This window comes from Lygodium microphyllum, chromosome 30, assembly GCF_053477565.2.
Source record: "Lygodium microphyllum isolate KBCC chromosome 30, Lygodium_microphyllum_v1.1.10, whole genome shotgun sequence".
Lineage (NCBI taxonomy): Eukaryota > Viridiplantae > Streptophyta > Polypodiopsida > Schizaeales > Lygodiaceae > Lygodium > Lygodium microphyllum.
In genome coordinates, this window is record NC_141164.1 from 100,810,266 (window position 1) to 100,829,227 (window position 18,962).

General features: G+C 40.8%; 1 protein-coding gene across 1 annotated transcript; it reads left to right on the plus strand.

The window, feature by feature from the left end:
• The first annotated feature begins 5,225 nt into the window (after positions 1–5,225).
• On the plus strand, positions 5,226–7,960 carry LOC148010181 (pentatricopeptide repeat-containing protein At2g33680-like). The gene has a single exon (XM_087672726.1). The coding sequence runs from the start codon at positions 5,312–5,314 to the stop codon at positions 7,943–7,945; it is 2,634 nt and encodes an 877-aa protein (XP_087528852.1). The 5' UTR covers positions 5,226–5,311; the 3' UTR covers positions 7,946–7,960.
• The last annotated feature ends 11,002 nt before the right edge of the window (positions 7,961–18,962 follow it).

Below are 18,962 nucleotides of genomic sequence, written 5' to 3' on the forward strand. Positions count from 1 at the left end.
GGCAGACATTTTTCATTCAGCATAGCTCTAGCTGACTCCATCAAAACCATGTTTTTCCTCTCTACAACACCGTTTTGCTGCAGTGTATAACTACATGTGAGCTGTCTTCTGATCCCATGTTTAGCAAGATACCTATCAAAGTAGTTTGAGACATATTCACCTCCTCCGTCTGATCTCAAGCATGATATGTAACAGCCCAATTCATTTTCAACATGTTTCATGAAGTCTTTGAATGCATCAAACACATCATCCTTATGCTTCAAAATATAAAGCCAAGTGTACATGCTGAAATCATCAATAAATGAGAGATAATACCTTGCACCGCCAAAAGAAGCATTATGTGAAGGACCCCAGACATTAGAGTGCACGAACTATAAAGGCCTAGTGCTGTTTTTTACATGTCTCATGAAAGGAAATCGTGCCTGCTTCCCAAACTGACATGCAAGGCATACATGACCAAAATCATTATACTTGAATTTAGGTAATCCAAGTACTACTTCTTTCTACTGCATAGATTTCAGCTTTTGTACATTGACATGTCCAATCCACTTGTGCCAAATCTCTACATCCCGAACGGCACTCTCATCATGAGAAAACATGGCTGCCTTGAGTCCCAGAATGGTTGCATCCAATGTAAACATCCTGCCATCCCTTCTGCCCTTGGCAATTAACTTGTAGCCATTTCCATACTTCTCAATGAAACACCCATCTTTGTTGAACCTCACTTGCAAATTCTGTTCTGCCATTTGACCCACAGACAACAGATTCTTTTTTATGGTTGGTACATGTAATACATCATGCAGGCCTCTCTTCTTGCCATCAGGCATCATAAAAGGAACAATCCCTTTATGCTTTATGTCATGTTGGGTGTCATCCCCAATACATACATGACTATGTGTACCTGCAACCATCTCATCAAACCACTCTCCATGCAGTGTCATGTGGTTTGATGCTCCAGAGTCAATGTACCATCTGTCATCTCTATCATGTCTCGATGCATTTTTAGATACATGTTGCATGGCAAAGAGTCTATCAACTGGCTCATCATGAGCACCACTGGAAGATGCATAGTGCCCATGCTATCTGCCCTTTGCCTTCATATCTCTTTGCTTCTTGTAACAATCCTTTGCAATATGCCCATATCGGCCATAATAATGGCAGTCCTTGTCCCTGTTGGTGGACTGATCAGATGACTGCCACGAACCAGAGCACCACCTCTACCTGTGGGTGATCTCCCCGTGCCTCTAAACCCACCAGATCCACGCTGGCCTTGTGTATTTGCACCATGCCAATTACTCTGCTGCTGCTGCTGTCCATAAGCATTACGAGTGTCACTACGACCTCGAAATGAACCATGACCTCTGGGTCCTCTGCCACGCTGGCTAGAGTATAACACAGTGTCTCTACTCTAAGATGCACTAGAACCTGTATTCAAACCAAGTTTGACTTCCTCATGTAGCAACAAAGCAACTAGCTCTTCCCAGTTAGGGGGCTCTTCTCTGACAGAAATGGAAGTGTCAAAAGCTTTGTACTCTTTACTTAAGCCATTCAAGGCAACAACAATCATATCATCTTCTGATACACTTGAGCCAATAGTAGCAAGTTGATCAGCTATGGTCTTAATCTTCGTGGTATACACCTGGATGCTCCTGCCATTTCTAGACATATTATTGAACTGTTGTTTCAAGTGGATCTTCCGTGCATGTGTCATGGCTCCATAATTTCTCATCAGTATATTCCAAGCATCCTTCGGAGACTCACAGCCAGTGATTTGAATAGCCATAGCATCGGATATACATAGTGAAAACCAATGCAGTACCTTACATGCTCTTTCAGTCCATAACCTGTGAGCTTTCTTCTGTTCATTTGTTGCATTTGCTTTAGGCGATTCAAGAGCAGCCTCATCTCCTGTACATAGATCCCAATAACCTCTGCCAACCAGAAAGGCTTTCATTCTGAATTTCCATAATGCAAAGTTCTTGTTATCCAACTATGTGAGTGATATTGTCAGTCCCATGTGTATTAGCCATGATGCAATAGACTGTCTATCAAGTGTCTAACTCCTTGCAGACCAATAAGTATGACTGACCAAGTTCAGCCCGTAACAGTTTATGACAGTTTTCTGCACTAAATTGCAGAAAAAAACAGGGTATTTCAGCCCATTGACACCCCAAAACAACCCACAAACAAGTGGTCTCAACTGTAGATATAACTGTCAATACATAAGCTATGTGTTTGCTTTAGCTTAAGCTTCTGTAACCTCACTGCCAGGGTACATACATGCAGTTTGAAAACTGTAAACTGTGAGTAACCAGCAGCAATTTCAAGTCCAAAACTGAGTGGTAATCATGTCATACATGTTCCAAAATCTCCTAGGTAGTTGCTAGTACATTTGGCAGTCAAGACATGAGCATAGAGGCACAAAACAATGCATAACCAGCACATACAAGTGTCAACAAATTTAGTTGTAGGTTGTAGTCAACCAAAATTCAGCATAACAAGCTCCAAACCACTTCAAAGTGTCTTCAAACCAAATCATACATTTGCTCCAGTATGACAAGGTCAATGCATGACTATGTAGTAACCATAGATTGTTTGTCTCTAATGAGCAAAGTCATACATTACTTCTGCAATTTGTACTCAGCCAACAAGACAAGATTGCATTTGCTTCAGCTCCAAAAATTTCAGCATTCAGTAGCACTTAATGCTTTTCTCAACCCATGAACATTCTAACATACACACGTCAGTACATACATCTCATAGATGTTACCAAATGTCACACTATGCTTCAGTAAAGAACAAATGCTTGCTGTCCATATTAAATGACAGTTTTCAGCCTATCTGAAATGCTCCACATCTAAGTATTTCAGTTACCAAAATCAGCTTGCAATGGATCACAACATGTACATATGACCTCCAGCATATACCTATGCTCCAAGAGTGCTTCTAGGCTTGTCAGAGAGCTTCCAAAGCTCTTCAATGTGTTGCATATACCATGTATACTGTGTATAGAATAGTGTTGCCCTTTTTTTTAGATCTGCCCACTCTGATCTCAGCTCATGTCAGAGCTCAAGGTCAAGCATTTGCCTCTTGCCATCTCAAAGAACTTCATACCTGACCTAACCAAGCATTTGATGACCAAATGCACTAGCATTTGATGAAGTGTAGCCCAACAACTGATAGCAGCAAATAGGCGCAGTTCACACAGATCTGTCCTCTGCTCCAGCAGCTCGATTTGCTGAGTTTGATGCTGATGGAGCACACACTAGTGCTCAATACCCCCTTCACAAGGCTCTAAACAGGCCACAACCTGCAGCTTGACCCATAGAGTAGGCAATCACTCAATGCATACCTTCAGTTTACAATGGCATTCGGCCTGTTTGAAAAAATGACACAAGTCTTCAACTATAGATCATCTTCACTCCCTCCTACTCCAAGAGGTCCACCAAGTAAGGCTCCGATACCATGTTCAAAGTTGAGAGAGAGAGTGATAGGGAAACTCCATTTTCTTGAGCCTTCAGGCTCTCAAGGTCATTCCTTCATATTCCACACTCTAAACTGAAACGCACACACAATACAAAGATAAAGTGGCCTAGTGTAAGTGTAGACTAGATAGACTAACTCTAATCACGTCACTAACTGACTACTAACCTGACTTATTTAATGTAGTCACATGTAGACAGCTGCACACACTAGCTGTCATAGATGTCGGTCATAGATAAAGACACACTGACGGTGAGCTTGATTTCTAACATTTCTTTCTAAAGAATTACTACCAAATTGTTGATCATATTTTTAAAATCATATATATATATATATATATATATAGAGAGAGAGAGAGAGAGAGAGAGAGAGAGAGAGAGAGTCAGTCCCTATTGGCCCTATCAAAGACTTGAGATACCCTCACTATCTTTTGCTGAGATAGCAACATGCCCCTTCACCTATGCTAATGGAAAGGAGATGGAAGGTCATGACGAACAACGTTGACATGTACCGACCAATAGAGGATAGATAAGCTTAGGTATCCCGTCATTTCATGCCATATCATATTGCTACAGCTTGATGGAGACTTCTCCAACATGTGCTTATAACTTTGATTTGTTGTAGGCTGGATTCAGGCTACATGTGCTCTATTGATAATAATAATTCTACTCTATATTTTATAGGTAGCTCCCAAATGGAAGTAGCATGGAACTTGTGCATGTGCCTAGGGTGGACGCACCTATACCTATAAGCATCACTTAGGTGGGTAGCAAATGAGGTACCTCCACATCAATTATATCTCCATCTTCTTCCCTTGTTGTAGCGTGATGGAGAGGGATTCAACAATGTGCCTGTAATCAAGGCAGGCAGGGACCCTTAACAAACTTGCTTATGTGCCGAGGCCCAGGTATGCAGTGTTCATTTTTAAAGGGCTAGTCTCTGGAAGGTCTGTCTACCATCTTGCCCTTCGACTTGAAGGTCACTTTTTGAAGTATGGCCTTCAAATGATGTGTAGAATAAATATTACCTTTCAATATCCAAACTTCATGCAAGCAAGATTTTTAATAAAATCCACTTAACAACCATAGACTTCTAATTCATGTGTGAGACAATTTTTACTTTCAATGTTTACTACACATATTGGAATTTATGAACTTTGTTATAATATTTTTGGCATAGATTTATACTTAAAAGCTTCATGATTATTGATGTGAAAGAGAGAGGCATAACTAGGTGTAGGAAGATTTATTCTCTAGCCTATATGAACTATTTATTCAAAGTGCCTTTGGCAAGAAACTTCAAACTTCAAAGTAATATATGAGACATAAACCTCCCTATTCTTACAAGCTTTAACAACAATGCTAATATCTTTTTATTTGAATTGTATGCTAAAATAACAACTTTCAAATCTCAAGTCAACAAAGAAAAGAAATTAGAATAGTCCATACAAGTGATAGCATAGCTATCTAACTTGTGGTATGGATATCAACATCTCGATGAGGCTTCAAGTTATCCCAAATAGAGTAGATTGCATCCCAATGTACCTCTCGTGGGTCCCGTATGCCATTGTAAGAAAGAAACATGAGCTTGTTAACATTCTCTAAGCTCAATCGATTACAGTCATTGGACTTAATGCAATTCATCTTGGAGAATCCCCTTTCACAATTGAGAGTGCTTGCAACAATGACCAAGCAAGCACGCTAAAGTTTCTTCATGTCACTAAAGGACTGGTCCCATTCAATATCATGTGCACAAAACTGCCATGCAATTATGGATCGGAAGAGCTCTGCAACCTTCAAAAATGAACCCTCAGCCTCACTCTTGAGGTATGTGTGTGTGTGGGTCTCTCGAATCCCCTCACACATCCTCTCTCTCTCTCTCTCTCTCTCTCTCTCTATACGTCGTCGTCTTCTTCTCTCGCTATGGTATGCTGGTCGAGGAAGCGATCACCATAATACAGAGCTCCAGGCACAAGAAGGATTTACCCACCGCCAGGCGTCTGCACGCGTTCTTGCGACGCCATCGCCTAGACTGTCACCCGGTCTTAGGCAACCACCTGGTTCCCTTGCTCGTCGACTGTGGGAGCTTGGTGGCCGCACAGCTGGCCTTCGATCGTCTCCCTCATCCCAATGACCACTCCTGGACCTCCCTTATCTCTGGTTACCTCGAGTCCGGGAATGTCCAACAGGCCTTCCATCTCTACCACAAGATGCAGTATGATGCCTTCGCTCAACCAAATACCTGCACATACCTCGCGCTGCTTGGCTCCATTGCCAGACGCAAAGATGCCGATCGAGGCTGTGGATTATGTTGTGACATAATCAAAAGAGGATGGGAAAGAGACCTCTATTTGGGAAGCTCCCTGGTGGATATGTTCAGTAAATGTGGATGGCATGCCGAGGCACATATACAATTCGACTGCTTGCCATCCCGATCTGTCATCACGTGGAATGTGTTGATCGCAGGATATGCAGAGCTCGAACTCAGTGATGAAGCATGCGACTCTATTCGACAAATGCGACAGGAAGGCTTATCTCCAAACCCTGTCACGGTACTTCTGTGCGTGAAAGCCTGCAGCACCAACGGAAGGTTGGAGAAAGGCTATAAATTACACTCTGAGGCAGTAAAGTTGGGGTTTGAGGGAGACCTTTATGTTGGTAGTGCACTTGTGGATATGTATGTTAAAGGTAGCTTGCTTGCAGAAGCGCATCAAGTATTCTGCAAGCTGCCAAGTCGGACTGTGGTCACATGTAATGTAATGATTGCAGGATTCACTGAACATGGTCGTGCTGAGGAAGCAGTGAGCTTCTACAAACAGATGCAGCATGAGGGCATAGCTCCAGATTTTGTTACATTTGTTTGCAGCCTTAAAGCTTGTGGGCATCTACGCATGCTTGACCGTGGCCGAGAAATACACAATGAAATTATCAAAAGGGGCTTATTAAACGAGCTCTTGCTCGGAAATTCACTGTTGGATATGTATATAAAAACTGGTTCGCTTGGGGAAGCCCATGATGTATTTGACCAGTGGCCAAATCGAGATGTTGTTTCATGGAATTCCTTAATTTCAGGATATGCTGACCACGGTTTTGCAGATGAAGTTAGTGCATGCTTCCAACAAATGCTACTCCAGGGATTTTCTCCCGACTCTTTCACTTTTGTTTGCAGCTTAAGAGTTTGTGGCACCAAGCAAGCTTTGGAAGTAGGACAAAAAATGCATGCTGAAATAACCAAGAGGGGAATGGAAATGCATCATTATGTGGGAAATGGTCTGGTGGACATGTACACAAAACGTGGCTTACTTCCTGAAGCACATGCTTCATTGAACACAATGCCAGTTAAGGATGTAGTCTCATGGAATGCACTGATCACAGGGTATGCGGAGTATGGCTTTGATGAGGAAGTCCTGATGTGCTTCAAACAAATGCAGCTGGAAGGGGTAACTATAGATCTTGTTACTATTGTTCTCTGCTTGAAAGCTTGTGGCTCTTTAGGGGCTCTAGAAACAGGCCAAGAGATACATGAAGAGGCCAGGAAAGCAGGATTGGAAAGAGATCCTTTTGTGGGAAGCATTCTAATAGACATGTATGGAAAATGTGGCTCAGTTGAAGGAGCACGAGAAGTGTTTGACAAGCTGCCTGTTCAAGATGTTGTTTCATGGACTGCACTGATGAATACATATGGTGAGAATCATGAAGTTGGCATGGCTGTGCAATGCTTTGCAGATATGCAAGAACAAGGTGTGAAGCCAGATACAATCACATTCACTTGTCTTCTTGCTGCATGCAGCCATGCCAACTTGGTCCAAAAAGGGCAGGAGATGTTCAAACTGATGCGCAAAGACCATGGCATTGAACCAACATTGGATCATTATGGTTGCATGGTTGATCTCTTTGCAAGATCAGGAGAGATGCTTGAAGCAGAGAAGCTTGTGATGGCCATTCAGTCTCCACCATCTAGGTCCATACTAATGGCGCTACTTAGTGGGTGCAAAATATATGGAAATGTTGAACTAGGGCAGAGATGCTTTCAACAGCTTGTTGAGATGGAGGAGGATGATGCTGCCGGATACTTACTACTGGCAGAGATTTATGCAAGTGTTGGCAGATGGGGTGATGCAAACAAACTTGGGGACATGAGGAAATGTGCAAGGGCAAAGAAAAAGCCCGGCAGTGCATCGATTGAGGTGAATCAACTGTTGCATGAGTTTGTTGTGGGTGTCAACCAGAAGGAAGGAACAAATGAAATGCTAGAAGTTGTGAATGCATGCCTTAAAGATGAAGGATATGTGCCAAGTTTAGATTTAAACTCTAGTCTTGTCTTTGGCAAAGAAAAGGAAACATTATCTACCTTTGTAGACGAACATATTTTTCCATTGATAAATGACAAGGGAAACAATGTCCTTGGGAATTCTTCAAGTTTGTGCACAAGATTAAGTTCTAACATAACATATATAGTTTAATTGAACTTATTAATGATAGGAACACCGCAGACTTAAAAGTTGGTTTTACAGACACAAGTTTCTTTTAAACAAGGAACCATCGTTGAGTGGGCTCAAGGACCATGTTAACATTTGCAGTGGTCTTCTTTCCTCAAGTAGTGTAGTCTTTATATCCAGGTGGATAATGATATTTTTGCCCACAAAACTAACACTAATCATACTTCTGTAATGCTTAATGATCCACACTGCAGACACAAGTTTCTTTTAAACAAGGAACCATCGTTGAGTGGGCTCAAGGACCATGTTAACATTTGCAGTGGTCTTCTTTCCTCAAGTAGTGTAGTCTTTATATCCAGGTGGATAATGATATTTTTGCCCACAACACTAACACTAATCATGCTTCTGTAATGCTTAATGATCCACACTGCTGAGTCTAAACTGGCAGCTGTTACTTCTCAATTACAGCCCTAAGCACCCAACAGAGTCTGTACATCTCAAGGTTAAATACTGCTGTCTCCAGTTATGAACTCAGCAACATTCATGATCATCTCACAGTTTATGATGGGGGTTTTCCCTCTTTGTCTTTGTATCGCAGATAAGATTCTATGCAGAATCAAATCTATGTGGACTCCATCCTATGGATAATCCTGTTAGTCTCTTGTAGTGTCTGCTTGCTTCTTTGGAGAGAGTGGTGGTGCTTCTTGAAAGAATTCGTACTTCCTTTTGAAGGACTAAGCTAATTGGATAATCCTAAACACTAGTGCAAACACATCCAATTCCTTGTCACAAGCATTTGAGTTTGTAGGATCATCTACTTGCTAAGGGTAAATGATGTTCTCCTTGTCTGCCCAATGGGAAAAGCCTCTGCCCAATGGAAAAAGCAACATAGCTCTTAGTGTTAGACTCCTCAAGCTCAGCTTTCTATCTTTGGTATGACTGTACCCGACACTTGAGTTATCCAGTTGTACTATATGATGTGGACATTTAATAAGTCGGTGCTTAGGACTTGGTTGTTTGGTGTGAATGGTCCTTGAGACCTTAGGTTGTAAACAGTCATTTGAGTTATGGGAGTAATATATAATAAAAAGAATATGTGTGAGAGCACACAGCTTCTCACGGTGTGTTAACCTCTCTCTTTGACTTTTATCATGGTATCAGAGCCATGAACGGGCTCTTTGGAGGATGGCATTGGTGGAGTAGATCCTGAAGCTTGAAGACAAAGTATGTTCCTTGAAGAAGCAGGCTACCATTGACCTCATGTGAAAGGTATGCATTTCAGTTTGATCTCTGGAATTGTCAGAGCTTGTTGGGGGTTGCTCAAGGGATCAAAAACATGTAGTAGAGCCTATGTATGATGTTATTCATGCTCAGCATGAGCAGCAAAACATAGATGTGGAACTGGAATTTCTGCGCTTGTTTTTTATGGGAAGGATTGGACAGCTCAAGTCATCCATTGGTACACTATTGCTCATGAAGGAGGAGCAATGCTATGTAAAGCTTAGAGAAGCTTATTTGAGCATGGTAAAGTGGGTGCTAATCTTCATAACCAGCAGGTCTGAGGTAAACATATCTTCAAACAGATCACGTATTTGGGGGCTGATTGCTACCTACACTTTGTTGGTCTAACCCAAGGCATAGGAAGGGTGGATAGTGCTCTACTACTTGATGAATCACCTGCCAAGGGATATGCAAGAACCCATGGTATTGATGCTTTGTCTTGAGCTCATCTTTGAGCTACATGGTTATGTATAGATTTGAAAATAGGGACAGACCAGTTGCCAAACTTTCAGGGAGACATACTCTTGAAGGTTGGAAGCTATCTAACATGTACAATGAACTCTTTTGAAGCATAGGCATACTTGGCAAGGTACAAGTGTTGTCTCTCATGCTTTTGAGCTTGGGTTTGGAGTGTCAAATGCTCAGAGTTTGCAGGAAATAACAGGCTTAAATCTGTCCAGAAGTTTCCAGCACTACTACAGGGCACTGTTTGGTCCACAAATGCCTTTGGAATGATGCAAATGATCATCAAGAATGCTTGGTAAATGTCTATGCAATACCCATGTACACCTGGACATGACCAAAATGGATTAAAACTTCAGTTTTGGAATGCATTTACAGATCTAAAATTTACAGGCTGAAATTTGAAATTGAATGTATAATAGTTATCACTTGAAGGTTAAAGCGGTTTGACATTCGCTTGTACCCGTAAGGCTTGAGTCATGCCATTGGAGCTATAGGTGTGCTGTGGGATACTGTGAGCATTAAGTGCCCAAAGTTTGGGCTGATGTACTACTGGCTATAGCAGGGTATTGACTGTTTTTATTAGTTGGAAGGATATTTAGCTTCCATACATGATGTACATGCATTGCAGTGTGCCCAGTTGGATATGTATGTATACCTGCATGTAATAACAACTATCTGAGATGCCTTGGGGCTGTTTGAGGCACATACACTCTATTGTTTGGATGGAAGAGAAGCTGCTGGTAACTGTCATTCGATGCTTACAGACTGCTTGTCTGTACATGAACAGTCTACTTGATTACATGCTGGTTATGCAGTGAATACAGTCTATATATGCAAGTTGCCATACCTAGGTGATTGCCAAGTGTTAGGAGATGTATATATCATTGTTTTTCAGGCTGAAATATTGACTGTCTGAGCACATAGAGTGCTGAAAACTGCCATAAACAATTGCAGGCTGAAACTGAATTGTCAGGAAGATTTTTGGCTTGCAGGTAGTTAGGTAGAACATACGACATGGCAAATGCTGATAAGATAGACAATATTACCCAGATTGTTGGACAGCCATAATTATGCCATATGGAAGTTTCGCATGGAGAACTTAATCGGGAAAGGATATTGGGAGTTGGTGATTGGAGCAGAAGCCGAACCTGAGCTCCCAGAGAGACATACAGCTGATTAAAGATGGTTACACCGAGCTTGGATAGAAAGAGCTCGTAGGGTGTTGCATTGGCTGTCTCTATGTATAGCAGATGCCATGGTAATGCAGATAATGAACTGCAGCTCTCCTAAGGATGCATGGGACATTTTAATCAGGTACAATGGCACCAGTACAAGTGCCAGGAAGCTACAGTTAAAGCAGAAATTTAACAATATGGAGAGAAAGAGCAGGCCTATACAGGACTATGTGACAGAGATCAAGACCATTGCGGATCAGCTGGCATCTGTTGGTACTCAGGTTGAAGATGAAGATATGGTTGCTGTGACTCTGAATGGCTTGGGTCCAGAGTACAAGTCTTTTGATACTTCCGTGTCTGTGCGGGCTGAAATGCTTGATTTCAATGAACTGGTTGCATTGCTTATCCATGAGGAGGTTAAAATTGGTTTGGCTACAGGGTCAAGTAGTTCCAAAAGCAAGAATGCAGTCATTTATTCCAATCAACGCGGCCGTGGCAGCCGTGGTAGAGGCTATGGTTCTGGCAGAAGAGGCCATCAAAATGCATCCTATGGCAATAATAACCAGCAAGTATCAAATGTAAGAGGTGGTGGAAACTTTAGAGGTAGGGGGAGATCTAGCCCTAGAGGTTGAGGCTCCTGGCAGCAGTAGCGTCTATTTGACAATCCTAATAAGGATAAGGATTGTCATTACTGCGGAAAGTATGGTCATATTGCCAAGGACTGCTGGAAGAAGCAGGGCAATCAGAAGGACAAACAACATGGACATTTTGCTACGTCCAGTCAGGCAGATGACACTTTAGGAGATAGATTATTTGCCATGCAATAGTGAAAGACAGGGTTGCTGAAAAATCCACTGATGATGTAGTATGGTACATTGATTCAGGGGCATCGAGCCACATGACCCCTCACGGTGATTGATTTACTGACATGGTAGCTGAAAGACATGGCTATGTATGCACAGGTGATGACACGCAACATAGCATTGAGCATAAATGTAAAGTGCCTCTTGTGATTCATGATGGCAGAAAGAAAAATTTGCATGATGTACTGCATGTCCCATTGATAATGAAGAACTTACTGTCTATCGGAGCAGAACTTGCAGGTTAGATTCAATAAGTATGGTTGCTTTATTGAAGAGTTTGGAAATGGATGCAAGTTGATTGCTCGCGGTCTCAGGAATGATAGAATGTTTACTCTTGATGCCATTGTGCCAGAGCTGAATTCAGCTATGTTTGCTCATGGTTTTGGCACTGTCAGAGATTTGAAAATTTGGCATAAGAGAGTGGGACATGTGAATTTGCAAAGGCTGCAAATTATACGGAAAAAAACAGCTTGTTCCGGTTTATCCAAGTTCCAATACACAGACATTGGTCATGTATGCGATGCTTGCTAGTTTGGTAAGTAGTCGAGGTTGTCATTTGTCAGGCATGTAAGGTAGAGTCCATGTCCGTTGCAGTTAGTGCACTCTGATGTGTGGGGACCAGCCCACAATGCATCTATGGGAGGCTCGAAGTACTATGTGACATTTATTGATGACTACAGTCGCTATACTTGGGTGTATATGTTTTCAGTAATTTAAAAAGCAGGTTGAAAAGGAATTTGACTGCTATATCTCTTGCTTGAGATCAGACAGCGGTGGGGAGTATGTGCCAAAATGAGTTTGGCTGAAAATGGTATACGTAGGCAGCTTACCTGTAGCTATACTCCACAGCAGAATGGAGTGGCTAAGCGTAAAAACGGGGTATTGATGGAAGCTGCTCGTGCCATGATGAACGAGAAGAAGATGCCGCTTTATTATTGGGCTGAGGTTGTTATGACAGCCATGTATATCTTGGATCGGACTCCCACTGTAGGTATTCATAAGATGACGCCATTTGAGAAGCTATATGGCTATAAGCCGGACGTAAGTCACATGAAAGTCTTCGGTTGTCTTGCTTATGTGCAAATCCCAGATGAGAAAAGAAAGAAGCTGGATCCAAAAGCGCATAAGTGTGTTTTCATTGGATATTCGCAGGAGAAGAAGGCATACAAATGCTACGATCCCTCTACCAGGGAGACTTTGGTGAGCAAGGATGTTATCTTTGATGAGATGGCCTCTTGGTATGCATCACCGGCTGCAGTGCCATCGGATACGCCTTCTATTCATATATCTACAGCTGATTTGCAGCAGAGTACTGCTATGACAGGTCCTAGTGGTTAGACGGTATCTCCATGGACATGGAGATTGCGGAGCTATGGCTCACCGTCTACTGACACCACTATGTCAGTGAGGGGGAGACATGATGTAGTGGACAACAAAGAAAAAGGAAAAGTCATTGATGATATATCTGGTGTGATGACACCTGGCAGGATTACTTTAGGCTATGATTCAACTGATAGTTTAGACAGTGAACTTGGTATTCTGACTGTGTATATGCCTGGTACTAGGCAGAACATGTACATTCCGCCTCATGAGAGAGGGGAATCGAGTAGTGTACCATAGCCTAGACGCTCACGGAGCGTCAGATATCCTGTTGACAGGTTGACGTATAGTGGCTACTTTGCAAAGCATTATACCTACATGACAAAAGTGATGGAGATCAAAGAACCATGTACATATACTGAAGCAGTAAAAGATGAGAACTGGTGTGTAGCTATGGATGAAGAAATGAATGCCTTGGCCGAAAATAAAACATGGGATCTTGTGTCACTGCCTGAAGGGAAAAAGACCATTGGCTGCAAATGGGTCTACCAAGTCGGATGGCAGTGTGAAAAGTTACAAAGGCAAGCTGGTTGCTAAGGGGTATGCCCAACAGCATGGACTTGATTATGAGGAAACATTCAGCCCTGTTACCAAGATAGCAACCATACGTACTGTGATTGCTTTGGCTGCTGCTAGAGGTTGGAAATTGCAGCAAATGGACGTGAAGAATGCATTCCTCAATGGTGACTTAGCAGAGGATGTCTATATGGGTCAGCTGGAAGGATATGTACACCTTGATTTTCAGCACTATGTATGTAGGCTAAAAAAAGCATTGTACGGGCTGAAGCAGGCTCCAAGAGCCTGGCATGCAAGGATCAGTAACTACATGCAGAGCTTGGGATTTGCTGTTGGTAGGGCTGATCACAGCCTATTTACGAAAAAGACTGGTAGTGCTGGTTATATATGTTGATGATTTGATAATCACTGGTGATGATGACTTGGGCATACAGCATGTAATGAAGATGCTGAAAACTGAATTTGATATGAAAGACTTAGGTGATTTGAAATATTTCTTAGGCATTGAGGTGGTTACAGTTGAAAATGGTTTATGGTTGATGCAGAAGCACTATGCCATGGAAATGTTGAAGAAGTATGGCATGATTGAATGCAAACCACTGGATACACCTCTTGATCAGAATGTAAAGTTAGATATGATTACTGGGGCTGAAGTTGAGGATGTGACTATGTACAAGCAGATGGTTGGCAGCCTGATTTACTTGACCATCACTAGGCTTGATTTGAGCTATGCTGTAGGGCTCATAAGCTAGTTTATGCAGAAGCCCTGAAAGCCGCACTTGGATGCAGCTAGACGCATTATGAGATATGTTAAGTCCACTGTAGATTATGGCTATTCTATGTGAGAAATAAGCCCTTGAAATTGGTTGGATACACGGATGCAGATTGGGCAGGATGCTCATATGACTGTAGATCTACAAGTGGCTATGCTTTCGGATTTGGAAGGGGAATGATTAGCTGGAGCAGCAAGAAGCAGCCTACGGTTGCTTTATCGAGTACTGAGGTAGAGTACAGGGGTGCTGCATTGGCAGCATGTGAGATTGCATGGCTGCTCAAGCTTATGGCTAAGTTGGACATACAGGTAGATGATCTAGTGACTCTGATATGTGACAATCTTAGTAGTGTACTCCTGGCCATGAATCCAGTATACCATGCCAGGACAAAACACATTGAGATACACTATCACTTCATCAGAGAGATGGTTCTTGCAGGAAGAGTTGATCTCATGCATGTGAAGACTGATGAACAGGTTGCGGATATCTTTACCAAGTCTTTGGGTAAAGATAAATTCAGTGTTTTCAGACAACTGCTTGGTGTACAGATACTGTCCTGAGCTTGAGGGGGAGTGTTAGACTTCAAGCTCAGCTTTCTATCTTTGAAATGATACATTTTTTGATCTAAAAAATATCCAATAAAAATACATTTTTCAATCCAAGCTTCTTTTGCAACTCATTTGGTACATGAACATATGCAATATAGCCAAGCACTTTCAAGTGTGACACATTGGGCTTCTTGCATGTAAAACATTCTCGAGGGATCATCCCATGAAATGCAGTTGTGGGAATTCTATTCATAATATAGACACTAATATAAATAACTTCTAACAAAAAATATTTTATCATATTTTTTTGAGCTATCAATGCTCGTGCAATTTCTACAATATGTCTATTTTTTCTTTCTACAACTTCATTTTGTTGTGGGGTATACCTACAAGTAAACTACCTCTTTATTCCATGAGACCTCAAGAAGTCACTAAACTCATTAGAGTAGTACTCTCCCTATCCATGTGATCTCGAGCACTTAACTTTCAAGCCTATTTTTGTTTCAACTATAACATTGAAAGTTTTAAAGTGCTCAAATACATCATTCTTTTCCTTCATAAAACATATCCATAACTTTCTTAAACAATCATCAATAAACATAACAAAATATTTGATGCCACCAAGATATATATTATGTATAGGTCCTCAAACATCTGTATGTACAACATCAAGTATGTTTCTACTCACATCTCTACCATGCAAAAAAGGTTGTCCTACCTGCTTAGTAAACTAATATACTTCTATAACTCTAAAGGCAAACAACCTTGTAACCAATCCTTTCGACCACATTAATTTTAACATTTGTACATTAAATGCATATCCAATACATTTATGCTATATTTCAATGTTTGTAACCACTCCTTTTTCTTTTGCATGCATAGCAATATTCATAGTAGAAATTCCAATATCTAAAGTGAATATATGGCCAACTCTACTTTCTTTTGCAACCAACTTGTACTTATCATTAAAGTCTTCTACAAAACAACCTTTTGAATTAAATCAAACCTGTAACCCTTGTTGTACCATTTGGTAAAAAAAACTAAATTCTTTATGATTTGATGGCACATATAATGTATCTAATAGACTCTTTGTTTGGCCATCATGCAAGGATAAGGAAACCTTTCCAATATATAAAATTAGGTGGCATAAATCATCACCCGTCTACACATAATCTCGATTTTATAAATCCTACATCTCTCCAAACTATTCACCATGATTGGCAAAATGATTAGATACACCTAAATTGATATACCATATCTCTTCATGTGTACTCTTTTCTATAATAGCATTCATCATATGTTGCATAACAAACAGACGCTCATTTATATCTTTATTTTGTCATGAAGATAATGTATAGTTAGCTTGTTGTAATTTACCATTATGGATATCATTCTTTTTAGGATAAAAATGGATTGCTATCTCAAGTAAATTACTTATAATTGAATATATGTGTGCATTATATGAGTTCAAAATAAGGTATTTTTAAAATACCATTTTTATATATTTTTTACATACATAAGGGTGTAATATAAAGGGATTATTTACATATTGAATAGAAAAGGGTTATGTTTTATTTAGGAAAAATTCACAGATAAGGATATTTATAAATAGACCTTGAACACACATGATGTAGAGGATATACATATAGTAACTTTTCCAAGACTACAATAGGACATGTTTTGCCACATTAATGACAAATAATACAAGAATTTCCAAAACCTTTGTTTTGCCATCCACCTCTTCCTCTAGAGCTTCCCCTACCTCTAAAGTTTTCACGGCCTCCTGAATCCACATTTCACTAAATTTATAAATGGACCTTGAACACACATGATGTAGAGGATATACATATAGTAACTTCCCCAAGACTACAATAGGACATGTTTTGCTACATTAGTGACAAATAATACAAGAATTTCTAAAACCTCTGTTTTGCTACATTAATGACAAATAATACAAGAATTTTCAAAACCTCTGTTTTGCCATCCATCTCTTCCTCTAGAGCTTTCCCTACCTCTAAAGTTTTTACGGCCTCTTGAACCCACATTTCACTAAATTAATAATTTAGCCTATTTTGCTAGTTATTATCAACACATCCCATACCACCATGACCTCTAGAAGAGGATTTGCTATGTCCCCTTCTTGAAATTGAGTAAAAAGCTTGGACCAACTCATCAAAATCTTGAAGTGGATTTTGTACATATACAAAAGTAACAAATGATTTCTAAGCCTTCTCATTATTAAGGCCATCGAAAGTAGATAAAACCAAATCATTATTATCAAGCATTGCATCAGTAGATACTTGTGTTGAGCTTAGGTTAGTAGTTTCCCTTCTCTCTTTTGTGTTTGTGGTCTTTGAGAGAAACCTTGAATAAAAAGGAGAGAACTCATTGAGGTTCACCACAAAGCTAAGGGAAATAGGGGCACAGAGGAGTTGCATCATTGTCATTAGATGAAGAGATTGTTGTCTCCTTGAGTCCTTTGTTTTAGTTGTTGGTCTTCTTAAGATAGAGATCAAGTCAATTGAGCCTAGCACTAAAGTCACTAGATCATTACCAACAGTCCTTGCTATGTAGACTATGCCACCAACCAAGGTTTCCTCCATGAGTGAGCATGCCTCAACATGAATTTTAAATCTTTGTCATAAGTGATTACACTCTTTGTTGGTCCATGTAATTTAAATATCTTTGCTATAAAGAGCGTATCCTTGTCTAGGGATTCGTAATCAATATTGACTAGAATCAAATTAGCTAACTTTCTTAGTATATTCATTACTACCATAATGGAGTCATATCTATTAGTAGGAGTAGGTAGACTAACTACAAATTCATAATAAATGACTCCTATTTCATTTTTGAAGTATTTAATGATTAAAATTGTCATGGGATCGTGATTGATTTTTCCTAAATGATCCTTAAAGTTTGGAAAGATATGTTTGAATTACATAACACAAATGTTTCTCTTCATTTCTGCCTCACAGTATCTTACTTGGACAACATTAAGGTTCTTTGCTAACCACCAACCACTAGCCAATTGAGCAACTTGCACATCAATGACCCATACATCCACCATGATTATGATCTTGGCTTTAACATCAATGAGGGTAATACACACTCATCCATATACACATCTTTACACAATATAGTAGTTTAAATGGCTGTGGGAGCTTTCGCTCAACCGCCAAGACCCACAGACTGCTTATTGTTTCAAGCATTCCAAGTGAGGTCTAATGGCTACCTCTCACATAGTCGACACGCCCTCGATCCTAAGTGTAGTGAGCTTGCCTTGATGCCGATATGAGTTGCCTCCTCCCTTCCACACTCCGGTAGCTCCACGATCCTAGATGCTAGCTCAAGCATGCTCAAGTCTCCTCCTTCTCCAAGCTCCAACCGCCATAGCTGTGCGCGCAAAAGAAGGAAAGTGAAGAGAAGAGAATAGAAGATGATGAAAAGCTTCACCCCCTTGATCCCTCACTCCCATTCACTCCCTCCCTCACTCTCACCCTCACTCCCTCTCTCAAGAGCATACACAAGCAAGGAGAGGAGAAGAAGAGGAGAAGAGAAGAGCTCTTGTTGGGCACATACCAAAGAATGAGCTTTCATTCACTTTTTAAACTTTATATATACAAAACCTAAAACCCCATGGGCACCCATCCTTTTTTATATGACCGGCCATTGTGGCAAGGTCCCTTTTTCTAATTCTCTCTTTTTGCTTTGTGCCCTAGGCCTATATTCGGCTATTCTTTTATAGGTGGCACAGGAGGGAGCCTGGTGCTCTTTTACAAAAGTTTTTTGGAGTTTTTGAGACGATTTTGATTTAAAACTACGCTTTTGGCCCCGGGTTAGCTTTGGAGCCCGCCTGTGTGTCCTTGCTCCTTTTCCATCTTCTTTCTGCTTTTTCATTCGTCTTTCTACCTTCTCGGCTTGGGCTTAACATTACCCCCCTCCAAGACGGGTGCCAGTCCCATGGCACTCTTGTCGACTATTGGTGGTTAAAGAAGCAGTCGACAGAGCAGTGATGTGAGGGCAGGGTAGCATGTAGA

What these genes read in the sequence shown, in the direction of transcription:
- LOC148010181 (XM_087672726.1), top strand. Translation starts at nt 5,312, where the DNA reads ATGTGTGTGTGTGGGTCTCTCGAATCCCCTCACACATCCTCTCTCTCT.